General features: G+C 27.8%; 1 protein-coding gene across 5 annotated transcripts; it reads right to left on the bottom strand.

Annotated features, from left to right (window-relative positions):
* Positions 1-676: 676 nt before the first annotated feature.
* On the bottom strand, positions 677-26,836 carry LOC111629962 (serine/threonine-protein kinase SIK2-like). Of its 5 annotated transcripts, XM_023374252.1 has the most exons (10): positions 26,588-26,836; positions 22,670-22,786; positions 20,773-20,836; positions 19,590-19,705; positions 18,673-18,718; positions 18,392-18,516; positions 18,179-18,302; positions 6,440-6,672; positions 6,080-6,286; positions 677-3,241 (listed from the first exon to the last, which is right to left on the bottom strand). In XM_023374252.1, exons 1-10 carry the CDS (start codon positions 26,708-26,710, stop codon positions 1,760-1,762), a joined length of 2,637 nt encoding a protein of 878 aa, XP_023230020.1. In that variant the 5' UTR covers positions 26,711-26,836; the 3' UTR covers positions 677-1,759. The 5 variants fall into 5 exon arrangements, with proteins under 5 accessions (XP_023230020.1, XP_023229731.1, XP_023229939.1 ...); XM_023373963.1 differs by lacking the exons at positions 18,179-18,302; positions 18,392-18,516; positions 18,673-18,718; ... (2 more) ...; positions 22,670-22,786; positions 26,588-26,836 and adding exons at positions 9,030-9,153; positions 9,243-9,367; positions 9,524-9,569; ... (1 more) ...; positions 12,714-12,777; positions 14,611-15,169; XM_023374171.1 differs by lacking the exons at positions 18,179-18,302; positions 18,392-18,516; positions 18,673-18,718; ... (2 more) ...; positions 22,670-22,786; positions 26,588-26,836 and adding exons at positions 9,030-9,153; positions 9,243-9,367; positions 9,524-9,569; positions 11,531-11,646; positions 14,611-15,168.
* Between the last annotated feature and the right edge of the window lie 7 nt (positions 26,837-26,843).

The following is a 26,843-nucleotide window of genomic DNA, read 5'->3' on the forward strand; positions in this document are numbered from 1 at the left end:
TAAAATCAAAATGTGTTTAACAATATTTAAGTTACTCGGCATCTATTAATTGTAATTCAATAATCATGCAAGTGTAGAGCCTAAGGGCCTTTTTTTTTTTTAGCAAACCTATTATGGGTTCAGCCGGCTAAAAATGGGGCTCGTCGTGTCCGAATGGATCCCCTGAAAAATCCCAAAAATTTTCCTAGTGGTAGGCTGCCACGTTACCACTTGGCTTTCCAATTTTTTTAAAACAAATTACAGTAGTTAATTTATCCATAGAAAAAAAAATTTAGATTCTAAAGATGTATTTCAAATTATGTTGATATCTTGTATCATTATGCTATTGATATCTGTTATTGAATCTCTTAACTAATCAAACACATTATCCTTTCTTAATTTTATATCAAGAAAGTTTTAGACATTAAAAAAATGATATTGTATGAGATTTGAATTCACAAACATTTATATCTACATCTTTATTTCTTTTTAAGGAATATGAGTGATTGTATATTGAGTATTGTTTATTAAAAAATTCATCCTCTCAATTAGTATGCAAATGTATTATAATTGTTATATACTATTTGTTATGATCTTCAACTATAGGCTATTTTTATGTAATTCTAAGAAAATTTGTTACTAAATATAAAAATGACTGAGAAAATGTTATCACAAAAATAAATATAAAATGAACAAGTAGTTGATCTAACAAACTTTATAAACTCTTTGAATGAGGGATATGATCGTCATGATCAAATATCCCTTCTACAAGATTTTTCATATTCACGACAGTAAGGAACAGGAGACTAGCACACCTCACAGAGGTGACTGATCATATAATATACATATAAGCAGCTAATCACAGACATTTTTTTCAGTTGCTCAAAACTATATATTATACAGAACATAACAAATATGGAATTCATAACTACATTTTTTCTACATTCATTTCCACAAAAACACACAACATTTCTTATAAATGCAGTTTTTGTACAGAAATAGTTTCCATGAACAAAAAACAAAAAAAAAGAAACATTCAAATATGAACACGAAACAGATGGATATCAAATAAATTTCTAAATAAAATTTCAAAAGGTAAACTGTCTTAGACTTTTCTACAAACTGATTTGTTTTATCTTGCTACCCGAACTATAAATAATATATGAAAAGTCTAATAAAAAAGTATCACATGATGACAAAATTTTTTCATCTCAATTATAATAATGAAATCAGGCACTTGACTGAAAGAACTCTATGTCGGCAGACAGGACTAGTTACAAAAGCAAATATACATCATTACCATCGTATTTCTAATCGATTGTCCAATTCACTAAATTGTGATAGTGTGGAAGACTAACTACAAAACTTTGTTTTCTATCCAAATAATTACAGATTACTTTATACGTTGACAACTTGATGAGAAATTCTCCTATTTTTGTGTGAACAAAAATTCAATTCTACTGTAATAGCTGACTAAAACTATTTCAAAAATCATTGACATGACTTTAAACACGAATTCCATACACAATAACTACATGGGTAAAACATCATTCTGTTTTCAATATTGAACAACCATAAAATTTCTATTCTTTACAGTTCTAAAATACAATAAGCATAATAACTTAAAACTTCCCAACTAATATAGTTATCAAGACTACATTTTAAATTTCGCAAGTATCACTATTTCCTATTGTGGAATAGCAGATGTGAGCTTAGAATCAGACATAACTTATAGCATATCATTTTCTTAAGTACCATCAATCACATTCTTATGTTAATTTTATGTTGTATCCAATTCTTGCATAACGTCTAACACTGGTAAATTGTGTGCACTAAGTTTTGTTTGCTTCCATGGAAATGAAAGTTGTGTCGTCTCGGAACTACTTTCTGGAAGCTGGTTAACACAACATTGATCTGTGGATAAAAACTGCTGCCACGATGACTTAAATGGCTGACTATTTGGTGATTGAGAATCTAGAGAAAGAGTTAACATCTGTTCCATTAGAGGTGAAGTACCTCTTTTCTGTGTTGAACCAGGATCAAGGAAAGTTGAAGGGGAACTCTTAGCAGCATCTATTGTTGTGAATGAAGAATTTGATAATTCTCTATCATTAATATGTTCAATACATTTTTCTTCTTCTGTTGGTGAGACATCTTCTCTAATTGGTTGAAACTGCCATGTTGGAATATCTCCAGCGCAGAAAAGAGAGAGAGAAGTGACGTCATTTGGGAGAGGAGGTAAAATTGGAGCTTGTTGAGCTAATTTATAGGATGCTTGCCTAGTTATTTTTCTTTTGGAAGAATTAATAGCTGCTCTACTTTGATCTTGGAATAACTGTTGTTGGAATTGTTTACTTTGACTAAGAATCATTTGTCCAAATTCAGAACTTGATTTCTGTGTTTCATCAGTTTCTATTTCATTAATTGTTGAATGATTTACTGGAGAAACAGAAATCATCTGACAAGAAGGAAAATTAGTAGATGTAGCATCATTTTCAGCAAGATACATTGTATGTTGATGTTGCCTTCTATTTTGTTCTTCGGGGGTTACGTTTGTCCTATATAAATTTTGCAATTTTTTATGTTCTTGTTTCAGTTCATTAATTTGCCAATTGCCACGAGCTTTTTCAGTATTTTCAAGCCTATCACTAAATGCTGCTACACCCTGTGCTACTAATCCATCTGATGCTCTTCTTCCTTCACTGAAAGTGTTTGGTGATTTTAGAAACCTCTGAACACCATCCATTGGATCATGTCTACGAGTAGAACGAGTGTAAGTGTTACTTCTAAGTCTGAGAGGAGATTGATTGTTGCGAGGAGATACTGGAACATTTCCTATTACATTACTGGGAGCACAGGATGGTAGACTAGAGGTAATTGCAGACTGTGAAGGCATATCAAATTTTTCTGGTTCTTGAACTGCAGCACTACCAAAAGGAGATTGTGAAAGCCTTAACAGTTCAGTTAGACTGTAAAGTGGTGGACTACTTCTATGGCTTTCTCCAGATTGTTCACCTATGTTCCACTGACCACTATCAACATACATACAAGAAGACCATTGCTGAACTCCTGTAATTTGAGCAACTTCTGTTACTGTTGAAATTGCATTTTCTGAAAATTGAGGTATTTGGGACGGACCAGACAAACTCATGTCATTAAACATTCCTGTTGGTGTAAAAGATGACACTGGTATCTGATGGTTATAATTCTTCTCTGCTTGATTTGTTGCAGAATTCTTGAGAATACCTTGCTTGGGATTAAACTGTAAAGTAAAGAACAATAGTAAGTTACCATATTCACTCTTATGAATATATATAATTATGAAAATACATTATTTTTTTAAATACATTAGTAAAAATTACTATTCATAAGAAAACTGAAAGTAACAAAATTCTATTTGAATACTACAATATTTAATTATAATTATCATAAATTTATGACAACTATTTTATTACTTATTACAATAAACTATGTCATGTTTGTATATGTTCATTACATGCAAAAACTAAAATTCTTCATATGTTAATGTAGCCTATAGATGCTTGAATTTACAATCAAAAGATATTAAAGAAAGGAATATGAGAAAGTTTTCAAAAATCAATCAGTTAGAAAAAGATATTTTTATAGTGATATTTAAGACAATATACACCTGCTTTACAACTGGTTTAAATTTTCTATTATGATTTATCAATACTTAAGTGCTCTATTTTTTGTTAGACATGTTGGTATTATATGTAATTCAAATTGTATTTCCAGAAATTCGACATTGAATCTATATAAAATTACAGGTTAATGTATAATGATATATAATTGTACAAATATGCTAATACAAATATAAGTCTGTTCATACATTATTAAATAGTACTTCTCTCTTAATAGATACTTGAAGAATTTAATACATCATTATTAAAATATTAACATTTTAATTAATTAATTAAGAAATATAAATATGAATAAATTGCTTTAACTTAATTAGAATTTTCAAGATATCTTAAATAAAGAATCTATAACATATATAGTACTTAAAACTAAATTTGATTAGTAAATACACACATCAAATTGAAACCCGATTGTTGTGTGTATTTGCCAGGGTTGCGATGGCTGACTGAGTGCCTTGAGTGAATGTTTCTGGCCAAGGACACGATTGTGTCCCCAGTCGGCATCATAGTAACCGTTGATGGTTATATCTTAACTTATATATACTGGAAGAGAAGATCAGACCAAAGGTCTAGATAGCTTAACTGGCAACACATCCACATGGTAAGCGGGAGTTGCAGATTCAAGTCCCGCTTCGGGCTTATTCTTTTCTTCCAGTTTAATCCAAATTAATTAATTAAATATTATAATTATTAATTTTAATAGCCAGCAGGCAAAATTTAATGAGAATGTTATTATCAAGAATTATGTTAATAAGTTACTCTATTTCTTATAAATGCAGCATGTCTTTTGTTATAAATTTTAACTAGATTTTTTTGTAGACTTTTGTTAATTTGACAGCAATTTTTAAAAACTGCTTAAAGAATTCATTTTTTATCTATTGAATGAAATTCAATTGTTCTTTAGTACAGGTACAGTACTTATCTTCAGGAATATAAATAGCTTCATAAAAATGAGTAGTGTTTGAATTTTGAACAAATAAATTTTAAAATTTTCCTCATAGTCTTTGAAGTTCTAATTTAATAAAATAAATTATAATTTTCTTTTATTTTATTTTATTATACCATATCACTTCATATTTCATTTAAGAATAGTTAAACAGATTTTTCTATTATAAAAATAAAACAAAGTTAAAATACTTTGAAAGCAAACTTTTGAATTTAGTAGCAATAATTATGTAAATATTTTAGTGCACATTTATGCACTAAAATGCTTTTTAAAAAAAGTTTAAATTACATACTTCTTGATCATAATCTGAATAAAATCAATTGTCTGCCATATGCATATTATATTAAAACAAATTTTATATTAATGTTTTTATTTTAACAATAGAATTTTATCCATAAATTAATTAGAAAATAATATGAAAAATACTCAATAAAATAAAAATATAAAAATAAAGAATGATTATAAGTAATTTTTGTCATCAAAAAGTAACATAAAATTCTAAATTTTATGTTAAATTGTTAAATTTTAACTTGTTCAGTACAGAAAGTTAATATTAAAATTTAATTTGAAATGATGATATGAAAAATAGCATTAAATGAAAAATTGTTTCTCCTTTTACACAATAAGCATATTATTCTAAGCTTGTTCAAATTATTCTTTTCTGATGCAATTTGACTTATAGTAAACTTTGTATATAGTTAGAATTATTTCAATCAGAAAGTATTCAGGTTTATTCAATTTAATATGTATTAATGTATTATAGATAAAAGCAAAATCTATTTCTATTTAACTATGATTCTGATTATTGATTTATATCAAAATAAACTGTGTTGTTGAATATCTTCCACATATTTTTAGATAAAAGTTAATGTGCAATAAGTAGATGATTTTTAATTAAAAATATGTGAAAAATCTGTATGTTACAACATGTGCAAATGTTTATTAAGAATATATAGAGAACTTAAATTTGAAATAGATAATAAATAATAGTTCTTACTCTGGCTAAGCCTCTATAAAATGGAACAAATAGCATAAATAAACAAGATAACATAAATAAACAAGCTAGTTCAAGAAGCAAAAATAAAAAAATAATAAATAAAATAATTGACCAAAAATGTTTCATTTATTAAAAGTTTTTGTATCTAAGCTAAGCAGTTATCTTCTTTATTTATGTATCAATATTGCGCCAAGTTTTGTCATCTTTGTGAAAATCAAATAGCTTTTACATCAATTAATGCAAGATAATTTTTTTGTAATCTTAATTATCAAAACTTTATTAATAATAAATATATTTTTCTTAATTTTATTGAATAATTATCAATAACAATTAATTTAAAATATATTAGTTGAAAAATGGCTTTAAAAAGAAAATTGTTATTATCAATAAATAATCAAATCTTCATTTACAAGAACTTATTCATAAGTTACTGAAATTTAAACAGTAAACTTATTATTATTAACTATCATAAATTATTGTTTCTATTACTTATTATACCTGTGAATGGCAAGGTAGATGAAGAGCACGAGTAATAATTGGAGGAGATGTTCCTACAGGCATGTTAAGGTTTCGTGTCATGTCTGTATTTAATCTGGCTTGAACTTCAGGTCGGACAACAGGTGCTGAAAGACGACGCTGATGTAATCTTTCTAACAGAAGGAAATATATAGCTGCATGATGATCATATTTTTCATTGAGAAGTGACTGTAAAAAAAAAATCAAACTAAATCATCAATACTTGTATGTAAAGTTGGTAATATTTACAAATGAAATTTTACATATATATAGTATTTATTTACTATATTTATTAAGTAATAACATTTATATAAATTTAGAAATTTTAATTTTAAATTTTACCTCTTTGGTAGTTGTAGTATCAATTTTCAATTGTTGCATTAATCTAATAACATGATCATTAAATTGTCCAACTTTAACACCCTCTCTATCACAGCAACATAAAACAGGAGGAGATGATAATAATTTGATATTCTCACTGTCAGATGTCATCCAAATGTGATGTTTCACTTGATCTATTGTATATCTTTTCACAGGATCAACTGTTAGCATCTTACGTATCAAATGTTCGCATTCTGCACAGATATAAAATAGTCACTGTAGAAGTTTCAATATATTGCTTATATGTAACAAATATAAATATACATATATAAATTTAAATAATGTAAAATAGTTTAAATTATGTTTGGTAATACAGTACAAAGAATGGATATATTGAATGAAGTAAAACATCTCTTTAGTTGAGTAGCATATTCAATTAATCAGTTGTTTTTAATTTACATTTTGTTATTTATGCATTGAAATAATTAAAAAATTTTAATGTATAAATTATTTGAATATACAGTACATATAAAAAAGTTACAACTATCACCATAATAAGATTTATTTCAGAAAGGAATTAGATACAATTAACCATATATAATTTATGATACCAATAAAACCACTAAATATGCAACTCTTCATGAGATGGATTTATGAAAGTAATATGTCTTACACTCATAAAATCAGAGAAAAAGATCAAATCAGAAAATTTCAAAATTTTATTCTAAAAACTTTAACTAAAAATAACTAAGTGGCATACTACTTTGAGCTATAACATTTTGTTTAATACTTATCTATATCATAAATAAAAGGTTATAAAATAACATTAAATAAATTTTATATATTTATATATAAATAAAATCAAAAGTAATAAACTTATTTGTTCTATAGAATAGAGTACAATAACTAATTCTGCATCCATTATATAACTAATAGTGGTCTGTTTTATAAATAATATGAGTATTTATTTTCATCATCATCAGTTCTTTAACCTTGTCATATTATTTGCTTTGCCACAGTTACTAATGAGCAATATAATAACTAATAGCTGAAGATGTATTAATGAATTATTAATATTTCATCTGTAATATGACATGCCAAATGTACTGCAAGTGAAAGCAACTCATAATTTATTGGCTTCAAGTTTCTTCAAATTTAATAACTTGTTTTCTCAATTTTAATGTGCCACAAAATCTTATGCATACCTGATTTTTGAGATGAAAAACCCAAAAACTTAACTTGCAAAAAATGGATCCTTACATCAAAAATGCAGCCAAAAAAAGTTAATATATTTAAATAATAATAAATGTATTTTTTGAACAGTATTTTATTTTCATGCTTATGATACTTAACATTGTCCACATTTTCATATGTACTTATTTATGATTCCATTTATCAGGTATAAAGTGTGTCTATGAATCAATACAAAATCACAGTCAAAATGATCATATAATCAACATTTAACAGTAAGATTTCATGTCAGTATATACAAGCATGAAATTTACCAGACATATAGTATCACACTGAAATATTTGTATAAATGTTCTTCAGCATCATGAATAACTCTCTGCTTAAACACAGCTTTAGAGGAGATTTGTCTGTTGGAAAATTGTTCATTCAGCTTGCTGTAGTTCAGAAGCCCATCAAACCATTCCAAAAACCAAAATCAAACTAAAACTGTAGTAGTGGAAGGGGCATATACCATGTTTGTACCAACATCATAATACATGCCAAGCAGAATAAAGTGCATACAATGAGAACAAAGCTGTATTAAATAGACTTTCTACCTGATTTTAAGATGCACATTAATTCTGATGTATGCCTCAAATTCTGAGACCAGAAGAGTCCAAAAAGGTGTGCATTAGAATTCAGAAAATGTTCTTTGTTTTTTATTTTTAATAATTATTTATATCCAATACAAAGAAGCAGCTAAATCGTTTAAAATAATACACAGTATTTTTATTTTAAAGTGTAAGTACAAATTTTAATTATCAAATGTTTTCAGAGTATTCATCCATTAAAAATGTTTAGCATTTTAGAATAAATTTACACTCTTCAAAAATCACATATACAGTATATTTGATTTTGTAGTATTAAAAAGTATATAGAAAAATATTTCCATTATTGAAATATAAATATAATAATAATAATAAATACGAGTGATTTTAAAAGATAATAAATTTGTCAGCTAGTAAACTAAATCAAACAATAATAACAATTACAAATACATTTATGCTTCTCTCATTATTTTATATAAATTAAAAAGAAATGACAGATTATCTCTTCCAGGTAAATTCAATTGCTCATAAGTTTTTTTATTTTACTGTGTCATACATAAATAAATAAAGTAAGACTTGTTGTATAAAAGCAATATTATTAAGAATCAATCCATTAATATAATTGCAGAAAATGATTTGGCTATAATAAATTATATGATATTAAGAAATGTGAATCTTTTATATAGTTTATTACATTTGAATTAATTAAATTTTTAATTTATCTTTAAATTAATATATTACATATGTTATCAACTATTCTTTCTATAACTAAATGCTTTCTTGTTATGATCTTTAAATGTACAGTCTAATTAGATTATATTTATTGAACTTACCAGATGACATAAAATATGGAACCCTGAATCTTCCAGATAAAACTTTTTCTCTAAGTGCTGGCAAATTGCTACCGTCAAAAGGTAGAGCACCACATACCAAAACATATAATACTACACCCAGACTCTGTAATAATCAAGAAAAATTTAAATTATGAGCTCAAAATTCCAAAATAAAAAAAATATATAAATTTAATTTAATTAAAAATAACTTACCCATACATCAATTTCTGGTCCCACATATTTTTTCCCCTCAAAAACCTCTGGAGCAGCATAGGGAGGGCTTCCACACCAAGTAGCCAGTTGTTGAGTTACAGAGTAAAAATTACTAAAACCAAAATCTAAAATAAAAAAAAAAAATTTTAATTCTCTTAATAAATTTAATATTTGAAATATTTATTCTATAATAAAATATCATTCATTATCATTTATATATAAAGGCAGATCTAAAAGTTTATTATTAAATTAAATTAATCAGATGAAGATTTTATGCTCACCTGCTATTTTTACATTCATATTAGAATCCAATAATAAATTTTCTGCCTACACAAAATAAAAATAACAATTTCAGTTTCATTAGCAAACAAACTACTGAGCATATAAAAAAAAGTTATTAAAAAGGAATTTAAATAATTATAATATGTCTATATGTAATTCATTTTGCATTAAATTGCAAATAAAAACGTATACTGTATTTAGATATAGGGTCAAGTTTCTTTTTGGTTTGCTACATTTCCTTTTCTGGTCACGTGTATAGATGGGCAAATCATGGCACATAGAGTAAACATCTTAGAGTTGCTGTTACATAAACAAAACCGTGAACTATTTGCTGATTCAGCTTTTCGTCTACGAAGATAAGTATTTCCTCCCATCTCATAAAGTTACCAAAACAGAATATTTTCCACAAAATTTTTATACAGATGTTGCGTCATCGGGGATAAATTACTCTCCAGTTATTTTCTAACATGAAAAAAAAAATCTTTATAAAAATCTTCTCACGTAGTGAATATCTTAAGCTATTTTTCGTTTGGCATAAGATCGTTGGCCGAATATTCTCGGTAAACCGACATAAAAACTAAATTCGTGAATGGCGTTTCTCTCAGTCATTTGTACGACGTCATTATGACGTCAATGGGAGTCTGCAAAGATTTTCAGATGAGCCAAAGGGGAGTAAGCAGTAAAAATTTTGGCAAAACTTTTAGCCCTTGACGTTTCGCGCGTAAATTGCATTTTTTTAACTTTTTTTTAAACTATAAATATATGAATATTAAAACGACGAAAAGTAAAATAAATAAATAAATAATCATAATCATTTCTGAATACAGATAATAATTATCATAAAACGAGATCAATTTCAATGCCAGATGCTTTCTAGATAAATTCGAGTTAATCTCGATTTTATAATTTAAAGTACCTTTAAATCTCTATGAACAATTCTGCGGTTGTGACAATATTGCACAGCTGATAAAATCTGCCAAAACCTTTGTCGTGCCTTTGTTTCCGTCATACGTCCATGAGTGGCAATATAATCTGTAAATATAATGATAAAAAAATTTTATATGCTAGAAAAACATAATTTAAGTAAAAAAATATATATATATAATCTTTATTGTTCACAATTTATAAATGCTCTTAAGTATTTTTTCGTGTAATACAAAATCAATCCGAGAACCATTAGATTCTTCGAACCGTGANAAAGTTATTAAAAATGAATTTAAATAATTATAATATGTCTATATGTAATTCATTTTGCATTAAATTGCAAATAAAAACGTATACTGTATTTAGATATAGGGTCAAGTTTCTTTTTGGTTTGCTACATTTCCTTTTCTGGTCACGTGTATAGATGGGCAAATCATGGCACATAGAGTAAACATCTTAGAGTTGCTGTTACATAAACAAAACCGTGAACTATTTGCTGATTCAGCTTTTCGTCTACGAAGATAAGTATTTCCTCCCATCTCATAAAGTTACCAAAACAGAATATTTTCCACAAAATTTTTATACAGATGTTGCGTCATCGGGGATAAATTACTCTCCAGTTATTTTCTAACATGAAAAAAAAAAATCTTTATAAAAATCTTCTCACGTAGTGAATATCTTAAGCTATTTTTCGTTTGGCATAAGATCGTTGGCCGAATATTCTCGGTAAACCGACATAAAAACTAAATTCGTGAATGGCGTTTCTCTCAGTCATTTGTACGACGTCATTATGACGTCAATGGGAGTCTGCAAAGATTTTCAGATGAGCCAAAGGGGAGTAAGCAGTAAAAATTTTGGCAAAACTTTTAGCCCTTGACGTTTCGCGCGTAAATTGCATTTTTTAACTTTTTTTTTTTAACTATAAATATATGAATATTAAAACGACGAAAGTATAATAAATAAATAAATAATCATAATCATTTCTGAATACAGATAATAATTATCATAAAACGAGATCAATTTCAATGCCAGATGCTTTCTAGATAAATTCGAGTTAATCTCGATTTTATAATTTAAAGTACCTTTAAATCTCTATGAACAATTCTGCGGTTGTGACAATATTGCACAGCTGATAAAATCTGCCAAAACCTTTGTCGTGCCTTTGTTTCCGTCATACGTCCATGAGTGGCAATATAATCTGTAAATATAATGATAAAAAAATTTTATATGCTAGAAAAACATAATTTAAGTAAAAAAATATATATATATAATCTTTATTGTTCACAATTTATAAATGCTCTTAAGTATTTTTTCGTGTAATACAAAATCAATCCGAGAACCATTAGATTCTTCGAACCGTGAAACGATTGCTAAGTAATCGAGCAGGTACTCACAATAATGACGTCTCGGTTGTCTAGGCAACGGATTCTCCAATCATAATTCGCTTTCGAATTTTTCGACCCCTTTACTACGTAATATACGTGAAGTTCATTATGCCGGTACGTATAAAACCAAGCGATAACTTCTTTTTTTAAGTAGGAAAAGTTAAATATGAAGAAACAAAAAAGCGCATTTCTAATTAATAGTGTAAGTGATATTGCGTTACGTTAACACTTGTGAGACGTCAGGAATAAAAAATGTTAGCGTTAATTTAATCGGGAATTAAGCTTTAAATATATTAATTACTTTCAAAAAAATTAATTGTTTATACACCGTCTCAAATCACGTGTAAATGAAGCGTTAATAGTTAAAAATGTAAAATTTATAAATTGAAAAATTAATAGGTCTAAATTGCATATTTATAGATAAATATAATTTAATTTAATTGATTTAATTATTTGATTGGTTTCATACTTAATATCAGAGAAGAAAATCATTTATGTTTCAGCTTATATAATGAATACTTTGAGTTATTACAAATGTTGCAAACTCGATTAAATTATCACATTTTTAATAGGAAATTTTTTCATAGAGATTGCGATTAAAAAATTATCAAAAATTTTGAAATAAAATTAGCAATAGAATACTGTATATTCGACATGAATTGTTTTGAAATATGGATAGAGTCATTTGATCTGCTGCACAGGTGTATTTCATGCAAATAAAATTTCCTGTTTACATAAATACTGTACGAGAGGAATATAATTGCTTTAAAATCTGTTACATTATTAAATATATATATATTTTTAAATTTAAGTGATGTGTATTAATTGTCAACGATGTGTCCAAGCTAATAAGAATAAAGATATTAAATTGTCAACTCACCGAAAATTTCTCCTCCACTAGCATATTCCGATACTAGATAAATCATATTCTTGGTTTCCATTACCTATAGACAAAGGTTAAAGTTAGGTGCGCCAGATGCAATTTTAACAAATATCTACATGGTGATCTTTGAATAAATATGGTGATATTTAATAGAAAATGAACGATTAAATGGGAATTTATTGTATCTAACTTTTAAACAAATTATATACATTTAATTGTAGAAATATATATTTAAAAATGCATTTAAGTGATATTTTGCAGTTTTAAATAATTTAATTTATATTTAATATATATGAGAATTTAACATACATTTTCTTTTGATGATATTACTGTATGAACCTCTACAATGATTAAATTATGATTATGCATGATATAGATGCAATAATTTCTTATTAAATTCGTAGTTCACTTTTGATTAACGAGCAACCCAGTTAAAACAATGTAAAAAAAATTCTTCTTGTATCTAAAAAAAATATTTCTGTTGTTATGGTAACGTCTCTTATGAATAGTCAAACGAGTTCAATGTTCTCAATAAGAACTAGTGCACCCTATACTTTGGTACAGCAATTTTGTCGTAGGATGCTATTTGGGGTGATTTAAGACATGACAGGTAGACCTACAATGCATATTAGATATGCCAAAAGAAAGGAAAAACATTCAAAAGAAAGTCTAAATTCCATAAAGTTTTATTTCTAAAAAGAATCTTAAGAAAACATTTGTTCATATTTTTACAGATGTTTCGAATATTTATCGATTTATCCTTTAAATAGGCCTGTTTTCTTTTAATGTTTTTAACTAAATAAATAATTTAATAATACAAGACTTCAAAAAAGGATTTTTTAAGTTTCTAATATTAAATTTAGTTATGGCTTATTATATTTAATATTAAATAAGAAAAAAAATGTATACTTAAAAATGAAATGAAATTTTTGTTAATAATTTCTCTATAAAAAAAATTATAATAATAAAAAATTTTCCTTGTGTTCCTTCAAGGAAAACTAAATGTTTTATAAAAGTTTGTATATTTAAATAATTAAATTCATGCATAATTTTTAAGCACTTATCGACAATTCTTTAAAAAATTCAGTTAATAATTTAATATCGTAAAAAAGTAACAGATTTAGTTCTCTCACTCATCAATAATACGTTTAAATACATTTAAAAATTTTTGAATAATTTAAAAATAAAAACTTTCTACTCGATCACGATAAAATATCATCTCTGTCACAATGTCAACAATTCCTCTGACGTCAAACATCTACCAGGTCTCCTCGAATAACAGGACAATATTAATTGAAAACGATTGGAGATTTTTCTAACGAATCCAGAAAAGAATCACGTTTTGCCCATTTAGTGACGTCATTGAAATGATGGTGTAAAAGAGAAACGAATAAATGGGTGAGCCTGCCTACGATACGTTTCTGCCACAAACCTAGATCGATGACAATAGAAACCTTCAATCAATGGATCGTCGTACCGAATGACCGGTCTCCCTATGACGTCATTGTCCGTTGTCACGGCAACATATCAGCCCACGTTAGTTTCCGGTAGTTATAGAATAGTCTTTTTAAAAACACAACCGAATAAATAGAACAACCGATTAAAGTTCCTACCTTACAAGAAATATAAATCGCATTCATTATTATCTTACTCAAATATTGTGTTCATTTATAAGCAATTTTATGATTTATTTTTATGTCAGATTTGCCTTGACCTTATCAATAAACCGGTCAGTCTAACATTACTGGATATCAGATGACAACCAGATAAATTCCGATAATGAAACACAATACCATTTTTTTAGTATATAAATATATATATGTGTGTGTGTGTCTTTTTCTATATTATCGATACGCTTCTAACTTTAATTTAAAAAATAAAATAAAATACTTACCTGATATAATTTAATGATGTGAGGATGACTGAGTAGCTTCATTATTTGTATTTCTCTGTACACTTTGACTAAATTTGCCCGGTCTAATTGTGTTTTGTCGATAATTTTGATTGCAACCTGCAAAAGAACATGTGCAAACACTCAGTTTTTGTATACAGAGACTTTAAGTTTGATAAATTATTTTTTAAAATGCTCGTATAGCTTAACATTTTTTCAATATCGAAAACATATTAGTCTACAGGTGCTTTAATAATTTGGCGAAATTCATCTCGCGTGTTGGCACACTAATGTGTTTCACGTGACCCAAATTAATGATACATTGTTCTTCGTGACGTCAATGTCTGAAACGTGCAACTGGCATAGATTAATTAATGGAAAGTCTACAAATGAAAGGATATGTCAAATCATTAAACCAAATGTCCTTAAACAGAAGCATCATCAGGTATTTAGATAAAAACATTCAATTGCAATAGTGAAAAAATAATAATTCACCTTCGATTCGAATAGATGCAGACGTGACGTAATATTCGAATAAAATTAAATAAAAGCATTTGCTATAAATAACTATTTAAAAAAATTATAGGAAATAATTGGAATTTTAAGATTTGTTAACCGAAGGAAAATTTAATTTTGTAAGCTACAAAATGCAATTTGAAATTAAAAGGAATGTTTTAAATTAATTTACATTTAAACTGTTTCCTCTTTCACTTAATGATAAAATTAAATTCTTTTTTCTCGGAAACTAATAAAAGTACCATCGATATATCTACTAAATTTTCCCTATTAATTGTGACGTAAGTAGTTTTATACATTTACTTTCTACGTATATTTCTCTATGTAAAGTTCTAACAAGAATTAAATTTAATTCTAGTAAACGTAGGTACTTTGAAACGTTTCAAAAATTACTACTTAAAGAAGTAAAATATGTGTTAAACAAACAGGGAAAAGTACTTTAATTTCCGCGTGAGCAGAGCCTGTTACAACAATACATTATTCGAAATTTTAGAAACGTAACGAAAGTTTACTGACGATTTAAGAAATAAACACAAGAAATAACAATCGCTCCGGTTTGAAATTAACCAACGCAACAATTGTTACGTTACTCTAAATCCTGCGTAAGTAACGATTGTAACTGGTTCAAGACTGGCAATGATCCAAGTCTTCTTTTTCTTTTCCCTTTTCTCCTTAATTGGATTGCTGTCAAACCGCTGACGTCACACTTACGTCATCTAATGTCGTAGTGTTGGAGTTGTTCGGCACTTTGTGAATAAAGTTGAATTTTTTTTCCTCTTTCACGTTTGTCGTGTGGACACTTTCGATTTTCTTTTTTTGTCTTCTTCTATATCGAATATTTTATTTAAATATAATTAAATAATTGTGTGGTATATTTACGTAAAAAAATGCCACTTTCGGGTGTGAATGTTTTCACCGCATTTCTCACTATTCTTCATTTTTTTTCTTAATCTTTCCATATATCTGTTTAAGTTTCTTCCTTATCTTAAATTATCGCATGCATATTGACGTTTAACAGCAATTTCTATCGATTTTAACGACGTTCTTTCGTAATGATTTCAACTTAAAGCGAAGTCTTACACGTTGTATAGAAAAGTAGGACGTCAGCAGAGAAACCTCATCAATGAAATTTTATCTTAAACTTTAAAATAAAATAAAATTCATGATTCGAATGAAATAACTACGTATCCCTAATTATCATGCAAAAACGGTGTCGTTATGCATATGATCACGTGCGTGACGATTCGTGATATCATATCCGTGACGAGTTTTTAGTGTACGAGTTATCGCGTGATTGCGGCAAATGAGTGACNAATAAACTTATTTGTTCTATAGAATAGAGTACAATAACTAATTCTGCATCCATTATATAACTAATAGTGGTCTGTTTTATAAATAATATGAGTATTTATTTTCATCATCATCAGTTCTTTAACCTTGTCATATTATTTGCTTTGCCACAGTTACTAATGAGCAATATAATAACTAATAGCTGAAGATGTATTAATGAATTATTAATATTTCATCTGTAATATGACATGCCAAATGTACTGCAAGTGAAAGCAACTCATAATTTATTGGCTTCAAGTTTCTTCAAATTTAATAACTTGTTTTCTCAATTTTAATGTGCCACAAAATCTTATGCATACCTGATTTTTGAGATGAAAAACCCAAAAACTTAACTTGCAAAAAATGGATCCTTACATCAAAAATGCAGCCAAAAAAAGTTAATATATTTAAATAATAATAAATGTATTTTTTGAACAGTATTTTATTTTCATGCTTATGATACTTAACATTGTCCACATTTTCATATGTACTTATTTATGATTCCATTTATCAGGTATAAAGTGTGTCTATGAATCAATACAAAATCACAGTCAAAATGATCATATAATCAACATTTAACAGTAAGATTTCATGTCAGTATATACAAGCATGAAATTTACCAGACATATAGTATCACACTGAAATATTTGTATAAATGTTCTTCAGCATCATGAATAACTCTCTGCTTAAACACAGCTTTAGAGGAGATTTGTCTGTTGGAAAATTGTTCATTCAGCTTGCTGTAGTTCAGAAGCCCATCAAACCATTCCAAAAACCAAAATCAAACTAAAACTGTAGTAGTGGAAGGGGCATATACCATGTTTGTACCAACATCATAATACATGCCAAGCAGAATAAAGTGCATACAATGAGAACAAAGCTGTATTAAATAGACTTTCTACCTGATTTTAAGATGCACATTAATTCTGATGTATGCCTCAAATTCTGAGACCAGAAGAGTCCAAAAAGGTGTGCATTAGAATTCAGAAAATGTTCTTTGTTTTTTATTTTTAATAATTATTTATATCCAATACAAAGAAGCAGCTAAATCGTTTAAAATAATACACAGTATTTTTATTTTAAAGTGTAAGTACAAATTTTAATTATCAAATGTTTTCAGAGTATTCATCCATTAAAAATGTTTAGCATTTTAGAATAAATTTACACTCTTCAAAAATCACATATACAGTATATTTGATTTTGTAGTATTAAAAAGTATATAGAAAAATATTTCCATTATTGAAATATAAATATAATAATAATAATAAATACGAGTGATTTTAAAAGATAATAAATTTGTCAGCTAGTAAACTAAATCAAACAATAATAACAATTACAAATACATTTATGCTTCTCTCATTATTTTATATAAATTAAAAAGAAATGACAGATTATCTCTTCCAGGTAAATTCAATTGCTCATAAGTTTTTTTATTTTACTGTGTCATACATAAATAAATAAAGTAAGACTTGTTGTATAAAAGCAATATTATTAAGAATCAATCCATTAATATAATTGCAGAAAATGATTTGGCTATAATAAATTATATGATATTAAGAAATGTGAATCTTTTATATAGTTTATTACATTTGAATTAATTAAATTTTTAATTTATCTTTAAATTAATATATTACATATGTTATCAACTATTCTTTCTATAACTAAATGCTTTCTTGTTATGATCTTTAAATGTACAGTCTAATTAGATTATATTTATTGAACTTACCAGATGACATAAAATATGGAACCCTGAATCTTCCAGATAAAACTTTTTCTCTAAGTGCTGGCAAATTGCTACCGTCAAAAGGTAGAGCACCACATACCAAAACATATAATACTACACCCAGACTCTGTAATAATCAAGAAAAATTTAAATTATGAGCTCAAAATTCCAAAATAAAAAAAATATATAAATTTAATTTAATTAAAAATAACTTACCCATACATCAATTTCTGGTCCCACATATTTTTTCCCCTCAAAAACCTCTGGAGCAGCATAGGGAGGGCTTCCACACCAAGTAGCCAGTTGTTGAGTTACAGAGTAAAAATTACTAAAACCAAAATCTAAAATAAAAAAAAAAAATTTTAATTCTCTTAATAAATTTAATATTTGAAATATTTATTCTATAATAAAATATCATTCATTATCATTTATATATAAAGGCAGATCTAAAAGTTTATTATTAAATTAAATTAATCAGATGAAGATTTTATGCTCACCTGCTATTTTTACATTCATATTAGAATCCAATAATAAATTTTCTGCCTACACAAAATAAAAATAACAATTTCAGTTTCATTAGCAAACAAACTACTGAGCATATAAAAAAAAGTTATTAAAAAGGAATTTAAATAATTATAATATGTCTATATGTAATTCATTTTGCATTAAATTGCAAATAAAAACGTATACTGTATTTAGATATAGGGTCAAGTTTCTTTTTGGTTTGCTACATTTCCTTTTCTGGTCACGTGTATAGATGGGCAAATCATGGCACATAGAGTAAACATCTTAGAGTTGCTGTTACATAAACAAAACCGTGAACTATTTGCTGATTCAGCTTTTCGTCTACGAAGATAAGTATTTCCTCCCATCTCATAAAGTTACCAAAACAGAATATTTTCCACAAAATTTTTATACAGATGTTGCGTCATCGGGGATAAATTACTCTCCAGTTATTTTCTAACATGAAAAAAAAAATCTTTATAAAAATCTTCTCACGTAGTGAATATCTTAAGCTATTTTTCGTTTGGCATAAGATCGTTGGCCGAATATTCTCGGTAAACCGACATAAAAACTAAATTCGTGAATGGCGTTTCTCTCAGTCATTTGTACGACGTCATTATGACGTCAATGGGAGTCTGCAAAGATTTTCAGATGAGCCAAAGGGGAGTAAGCAGTAAAAATTTTGGCAAAACTTTTAGCCCTTGACGTTTCGCGCGTAAATTGCATTTTTTAACTTTTTTTTTTTAACTATAAATATATGAATATTAAAACGACGAAAGTATAATAAATAAATAAATAATCATAATCATTTCTGAATACAGATAATAATTATCATAAAACGAGATCAATTTCAATGCCAGATGCTTTCTAGATAAATTCGAGTTAATCTCGATTTTATAATTTAAAGTACCTTTAAATCTCTATGAACAATTCTGCGGTTGTGACAATATTGCACAGCTGATAAAATCTGCCAAAACCTTTGTCGTGCCTTTGTTTCCGTCATACGTCCATGAGTGGCAATATAATCTGTAAATATAATGATAAAAAAATTTTATATGCTAGAAAAACATAATTTAAGTAAAAAAATATATATATATAATCTTTATTGTTCACAATTTATAAATGCTCTTAAGTATTTTTTCGTGTAATACAAAATCAATCCGAGAACCATTAGATTCTTCGAACCGTGAAACGATTGCTAAGTAATCGAGCAGGTACTCACAATAATGACGTCTCGGTTGTCTAGGCAACGGATTCTCCAATCATAATTCGCTTTCGAATTTTTCGACCCCTTTACTACGTAATATACGTGAAGTTCATTATGCCGGTACGTATAAAACCAAGCGATAACTTCTTTTTTTAAGTAGGAAAAGTTAAATATGAAGAAACAAAAAAGCGCATTTCTAATTAATAGTGTAAGTGATATTGCGTTACGTTAACACTTGTGAGACGTCAGGAATAAAAAATGTTAGCGTTAATTTAATCGGGAATTAAGCTTTAAATATATTAATTACTTTCAAAAAAATTAATTGTTTATACACCGTCTCAAATCACGTGTAAATGAAGCGTTAATAGTTAAAAATGTAAAATTTATAAATTGAAAAATTAATAGGTCTAAATTGCATATTTATAGATAAATATAATTTAATTTAATTGATTTAATTATTTGATTGGTTTCATACTTAATATCAGAGAAGAAAATCATTTATGTTTCAGCTTATATAATGAATACTTTGAGTTATTACAAATGTTGCAAACTCGATTAAATTATCACATTTTTAATAGGAAATTTTTTCATAGAGATTGCGATTAAAAAATTATCAAAAATTTTGAAATAAAATTAGCAATAGAATACTGTATATTCGACATGAATTGTTTTGAAATATGGATAGAGTCATTTGATCTGCTGCACAGGTGTATTTCATGCAAATAAAATTTCCTGTTTACATAAATACTGTACGAGAGGAATATAATTGCTTTAAAATCTGTTACATTATTAAATATATATATATTTTTAAATTTAAGTGATGTGTATTAATTGTCAACGATGTGTCCAAGCTAATAAGAATAAAGATATTAAATTGTCAACTCACCGAAAATTTCTCCTCCACTAGCATATTCCGATACTAGATAAATCATATTCTTGGTTTCCATTACCTATAGACAAAGGTTAAAGTTAGGTGCGCCAGATGCAATTTTAACAAATATCTACATGGTGATCTTTGAATAAATATGGTGATATTTAATAGAAAATGAACGATTAAATGGGAATTTATTGTATCTAACTTTTAAACAAATTATATACATTTAATTGTAGAAATATATATTTAAAAATGCATTTAAGTGATATTTTGCAGTTTTAAATAATTTAATTTATATTTAATATATATGAGAATTTAACATACATTTTCTTTTGATGATATTACTGTATGAACCTCTACAATGATTAAATTATGATTATGCATGATATAGATGCAATAATTTCTTATTAAATTCGTAGTTCACTTTTGATTAACGAGCAACCCAGTTAAAACAATGTAAAAAAAATTCTTCTTGTATCTAAAAAAAATATTTCTGTTGTTATGGTAACGTCTCTTATGAATAGTCAAACGAGTTCAATGTTCTCAATAAGAACTAGTGCACCCTATACTTTGGTACAGCAATTTTGTCGTAGGATGCTATTTGGGGTGATTTAAGACATGACAGGTAGACCTACAATGCATATTAGATATGCCAAAAGAAAGGAAAAACATTCAAAAGAAAGTCTAAATTCCATAAAGTTTTATTTCTAAAAAGAATCTTAAGAAAACATTTGTTCATATTTTTACAGATGTTTCGAATATTTATCGATTTATCCTTTAAATAGGCCTGTTTTCTTTTAATGTTTTTAACTAAATAAATAATTTAATAATACAAGACTTCAAAAAAGGATTTTTTAAGTTTCTAATATTAAATTTAGTTATGGCTTATTATATTTAATATTAAATAAGAAAAAAAATGTATACTTAAAAATGAAATGAAATTTTTGTTAATAATTTCTCTATAAAAAAAATTATAATAATAAAAAATTTTCCTTGTGTTCCTTCAAGGAAAACTAAATGTTTTATAAAAGTTTGTATATTTAAATAATTAAATTCATGCATAATTTTTAAGCACTTATCGACAATTCTTTAAAAAATTCAGTTAATAATTTAATATCGTAAAAAAGTAACAGATTTAGTTCTCTCACTCATCAATAATACGTTTAAATACATTTAAAAATTTTTGAATAATTTAAAAATAAAAACTTTCTACTCGATCACGATAAAATATCATCTCTGTCACAATGTCAACAATTCCTCTGACGTCAAACATCTACCAGGTCTCCTCGAATAACAGGACAATATTAATTGAAAACGATTGGAGATTTTTCTAACGAATCCAGAAAAGAATCACGTTTTGCCCATTTAGTGACGTCATTGAAATGATGGTGTAAAAGAGAAACGAATAAATGGGTGAGCCTGCCTACGATACCTTTCTGCCACAAACCTAGATCGATGACAATAGAAACCTTCAATCAATGGATCGTCGTACCGAATGACCGGTCTCCCTATGACGTCATTGTCCGTTGTCACGGCAACATATCAGCCCACGTTAGTTTCCGGTAGTTATAGAATAGTCTTTTTAAACACACAACCGAATAAATAGAACAACCGATTAAAGTTCCTACCTTACAAGAAATATAAATCGCATTCATTATTATCTTACTCAAATATTGTGTTCATTTATAAGCAATTTTATGATTTATTTTTATGTCAGATTTGCCTTGACCTTATCAATAAACCGGTCAGTCTAACATTACTGGATATCAGATGACAACCAGATAAATTCCGATAATGAAACACAATACCATTTTTTTAGTATATAAATATATATATGTGTGTGTGTGTCTTTTTCTATATTATCGATACGCTTCTAACTTTAATTTAAAAAATAAAATAAAATACTTACCTGATATAATTTAATGATGTGAGGATGACTGAGTAGCTTCATTATTTGTATTTCTCTGTACACTTTGACTAAATTTGCCCGGTCTAATTGTGTTTTGTCGATAATTTTGATTGCAACCTGCAAAAGAACATGTGCAAACACTCAGTTTTTGTATACAGAGACTTTAAGTTTGATAAATTATTTTTTAAAATGCTCGTATAGCTTAACATTTTTTCAATATCGAAAACATATTAGTCTACAGGTGCTTTAATAATTTGGCGAAATTCATCTCGCGTGTTGGCACACTAATGTGTTTCACGTGACCCAAATTAATGATACATTGTTCTTCGTGACGTCAATGTCTGAAACGTGCAACTGGCATAGATTAATTAATGGAAAGTCTACAAATGAAAGGATATGTCAAATCATTAAACCAAATGTCCTTAAACAGAAGCATCATCAGGTATTTAGATAAAAACATTCAATTGCAATAGTGAAAAAATAATAATTCACCTTCGATTCGAATAGATGCAGACGTGACGTAATATTCGAATAAAATTAAATAAAAGCATTTGCTATAAATAACTATTTAAAAAAATTATAGGAAATAATTGGAATTTTAAGATTTGTTAACCGAAGGAAAATTTAATTTTGTAAGCTACAAAATGCAATTTGAAATTAGAAGGAATGTTTTAAATTAATTTACATTTAAACTGTTTCCTCTTTCACTTAATGATAAAATTAAATTCTTTTTTCTCGGAAACTAATAAAAGTACCATCGATATATCTACTAAATTTTCCCTATTAATTGTGACGTAAGTAGTTTTATACATTTACTTTCTACGTATATTTCTCTATGTAAAGTTCTAACAAGAATTAAATTTAATTCTAGTAAACGTAGGTACTTTGAAACGTTTCAAAAATTACTACTTAAAGAAGTAAAATATGTGTTAAACAAACAGGGAAAAGTACTTTAATTTCCGCGTGAGTAGAGCCTGTTACAACAATACATTATTCGAAATTTTAGAAACGTAACGAAAGTTTACTGACGATTTAAGAAATAAACACAAGAAATAACAATCGCTCCGGTTTGAAATTAACCAACGCAACAATTGTTACGTTACTCTAAATCCTGCGTAAGTAACGATTGTAACTGGTTCAAGACTGGCAATGATCCAAGTCTTCTTTTTCTTTTCCCTTTTCTCCTTAATTGGATTGCTGTCAAACCGCTGACGTCACACTTACGTCATCTAATGTCGTAGTGTTGGAGTTGTTCGGCACTTTGTGAATAAAGTTGAATTTTTTTTCCTCTTTCACGTTTGTCGTGTGGACACTTTCGATTTTCTTTTTTTGTCTTCTTCTATATCGAATATTTTATTTAAATATAATTAAATAATTGTGTGGTATATTTACGTAAAAAAATGCCACTTTCGGGTGTGAATGTTTTCACCGCATTTCTCACTATTCTTCATTTTTTTTTTCTTAATCTTTCCATATATCTGTTTAAGTTTCTTCCTTATCTTAAATTATCGCATGCATATTGACGTTTAACAGCAATTTCTATCGATTTTAACGACGTTCTTTCGTAATGATTTCAACTTAAAGCGAAGTCTTACACGTTGTATAGAAAAGTAGGACGTCAGCAGAGAAACCTCATCAATGAAATTTTATCTTAAACTTTAAAATAAAATAAAATTCATGATTCGAATGAAATAACTACGTATCCCTAATTATCATGCAAAAACGGTGTCGTTATGCATATGATCACGTGCGTGACGATTCGTGATATCATATCCGTGACGAGTTTTTAGTGTACGAGTTATCGCGTGATTGCGGCAAATGAGTGACGTCAAAATTTCTTACCAAATTTTTGTAAATAGAAATTTAATAAGATATTTTATCTTTTACCTTAGAGCATTTACTTTACATAATCTCATATCAAATATTTTGAATCCATTTGGAGAATTTTATGCGAATTTAAAAATAATCTTGCACTCTGGATTCTATATTTGTGTACCTTCCAGCTATCTGATAGAACATATGACATAATCTTAAACACGAATCCAGATGTTGCCACAAATGGAAACCAGATTTTGGAACTATTTCTTTATTTATATATTTAAAAAATATATATGAATAATTAACAAAGAACGGGACCAATTTTAAGAATACTTTTTCAATTTTTTTCTGCCCCCAAATTTAATGCCTCACATATTCTAAGAAAAATTCTAAATAAAGCGCGTTTAATAGTAAAATTGTATTAGTTTCTTTTTAAAAATACGTAGAGTATTGTATTTCGATTCTAAATGAAGTGTAGAGTGCAAAGTATGCGCCGCAACTTAATAGTTTTTAACCAATCAACTGTATAGTACGAGGTCTGTACAATGGTACTTTCAATGGCAGTTTGACATTTAGAAACCGTGTGGGTGAAGAAACTACGACATCTTTTGTATACAAACTTGCTAATTTGAAACATTTACTACATCAAAATACTTTCGAGATTATGATTTAAAAATTTATTTAGAATTTATTTATTTTCAACATATACAAAAAGTTGAATCATCTTAAAAGAATTTGTGTAATTGTTAGAGAATAGACTATTTTTTGCTATAAAAATTCAATTTTATACTTTGCAATATGTAATTTTATAAATTATATATATATATAAGAACGTACAGTACGTACAGTACTTTTAAACACAAAGTATGGAGTTTATACTCCATACTTCATAGTTTATACTCCATATTTATACTCCATACAAAGTATGGAGTTTATACTCTATACTTCAGAAAGTGTACTTTTCCTTTAATTTTTACGGCATATTGTTGACTATTACGTAATCATTTCAAATTCAGCTGCACATCTGGATAATTGTAACTATAGCAAGTATACAAGACATGAACACAAGTAAAATGTTTCAAATTGATGCAAGGTTATTGTATATACTGTACCTACTTGTCCTTGAAATACACGAAGAACTAAGCATGCCAAGGTTCGTCAACGTCTAGTTACCTGGACTTTCACTACTGGGATCACCTTCATCCAGTCCCCCACTCAAAAACTGGGTCACCGACTGCAAGCCTGACTGACCCAGTAAATCGACGAATGAGATATACCTGCATATGTCAGCATCAAAAGAGAAACTTCGAAGTGGGTCAGCTAGAATCATAATGGCACTTCTCTCCGACTATCGATATAATGTATCTTTCGAATCGAATGATCCAGATTAAAAACACTGATACAAAATTTAGTTCTTACATTTTCAACAGTCTAAAAGTTCAAAACAGTATTTTGTAAATATATATAAATATATGTTCATTCTTTATTCTTATATTTCTAAAACCAATTTTGGAATGACAAAATTATGTCGCGTCCTTAAAATTTCTGCCTTCTGCTTAATTTTCTTAACCTGACACGAATAACATTTCATGCAAAGATGTGTTTATTCGAACGCAAAAGCACGACGCGTAATTCGGAAGTTGATAATAATAAAAATTAAATAAAAATTAGAACAATAAATTTCACTTAAAAATTTAAATTCTGTAGAAAAGAATCCAGTTTCGAACCAATAACAGACGTATGGACAAACTACTTCCTGTACAGAGATATTGATCCTAAACTGAGGACAACAGCCTCTGCCCATTTCGCATCGACCTCGACTTGTTTCTTCCTCTTTGCCATTTACACACAAATTCCTCGAACAACCATTATTTATCTTCCGTTCTAGTAAATATATATATATATATATATATATTTAACGTTCTAACCTCGAAACGAAATGGGATTATCTTAGCAAATATTTACTTTGGCAATGTTAAAACCATTCGAATCTCCTATTATTCCGACGTGTCCTTCGACCGATTTCAATGGCTTCAACTGAGAAATTAAAGGGACCTTCTGAATTTTGACAGATGGAAAATCGGCAAAAAAGGAACTCACCTCAGTCTTAGTTATCCTGTGTTTAGCCAGTTTAACAACGGCAAAGTTGCCTTTTCCTATTGTTTTACCGACATCGTACAGTCCAACCCGTATAGGCCCCTTGGCTGCTTCTGCCATTCCCATGTTTTGTTCGTCCCAAAGTTACGGCATGTCTCCGTCTAGTGAGTTTCAATTCCACCTGGCACAACTATCGCTCAGCTAATCCGGAGAGCTTGGCGTGCTGGATGTAACGTCATGGCACGCGCACACTGTGACG

Source organism: Centruroides sculpturatus, unplaced genomic scaffold (genome assembly GCF_000671375.1).
Source record: "Centruroides sculpturatus isolate CEXI.00-Female unplaced genomic scaffold, Cexi_2.0 scaffold126, whole genome shotgun sequence".
Taxonomy (NCBI): Eukaryota; Metazoa; Arthropoda; class Arachnida; order Scorpiones; family Buthidae; genus Centruroides; species Centruroides sculpturatus.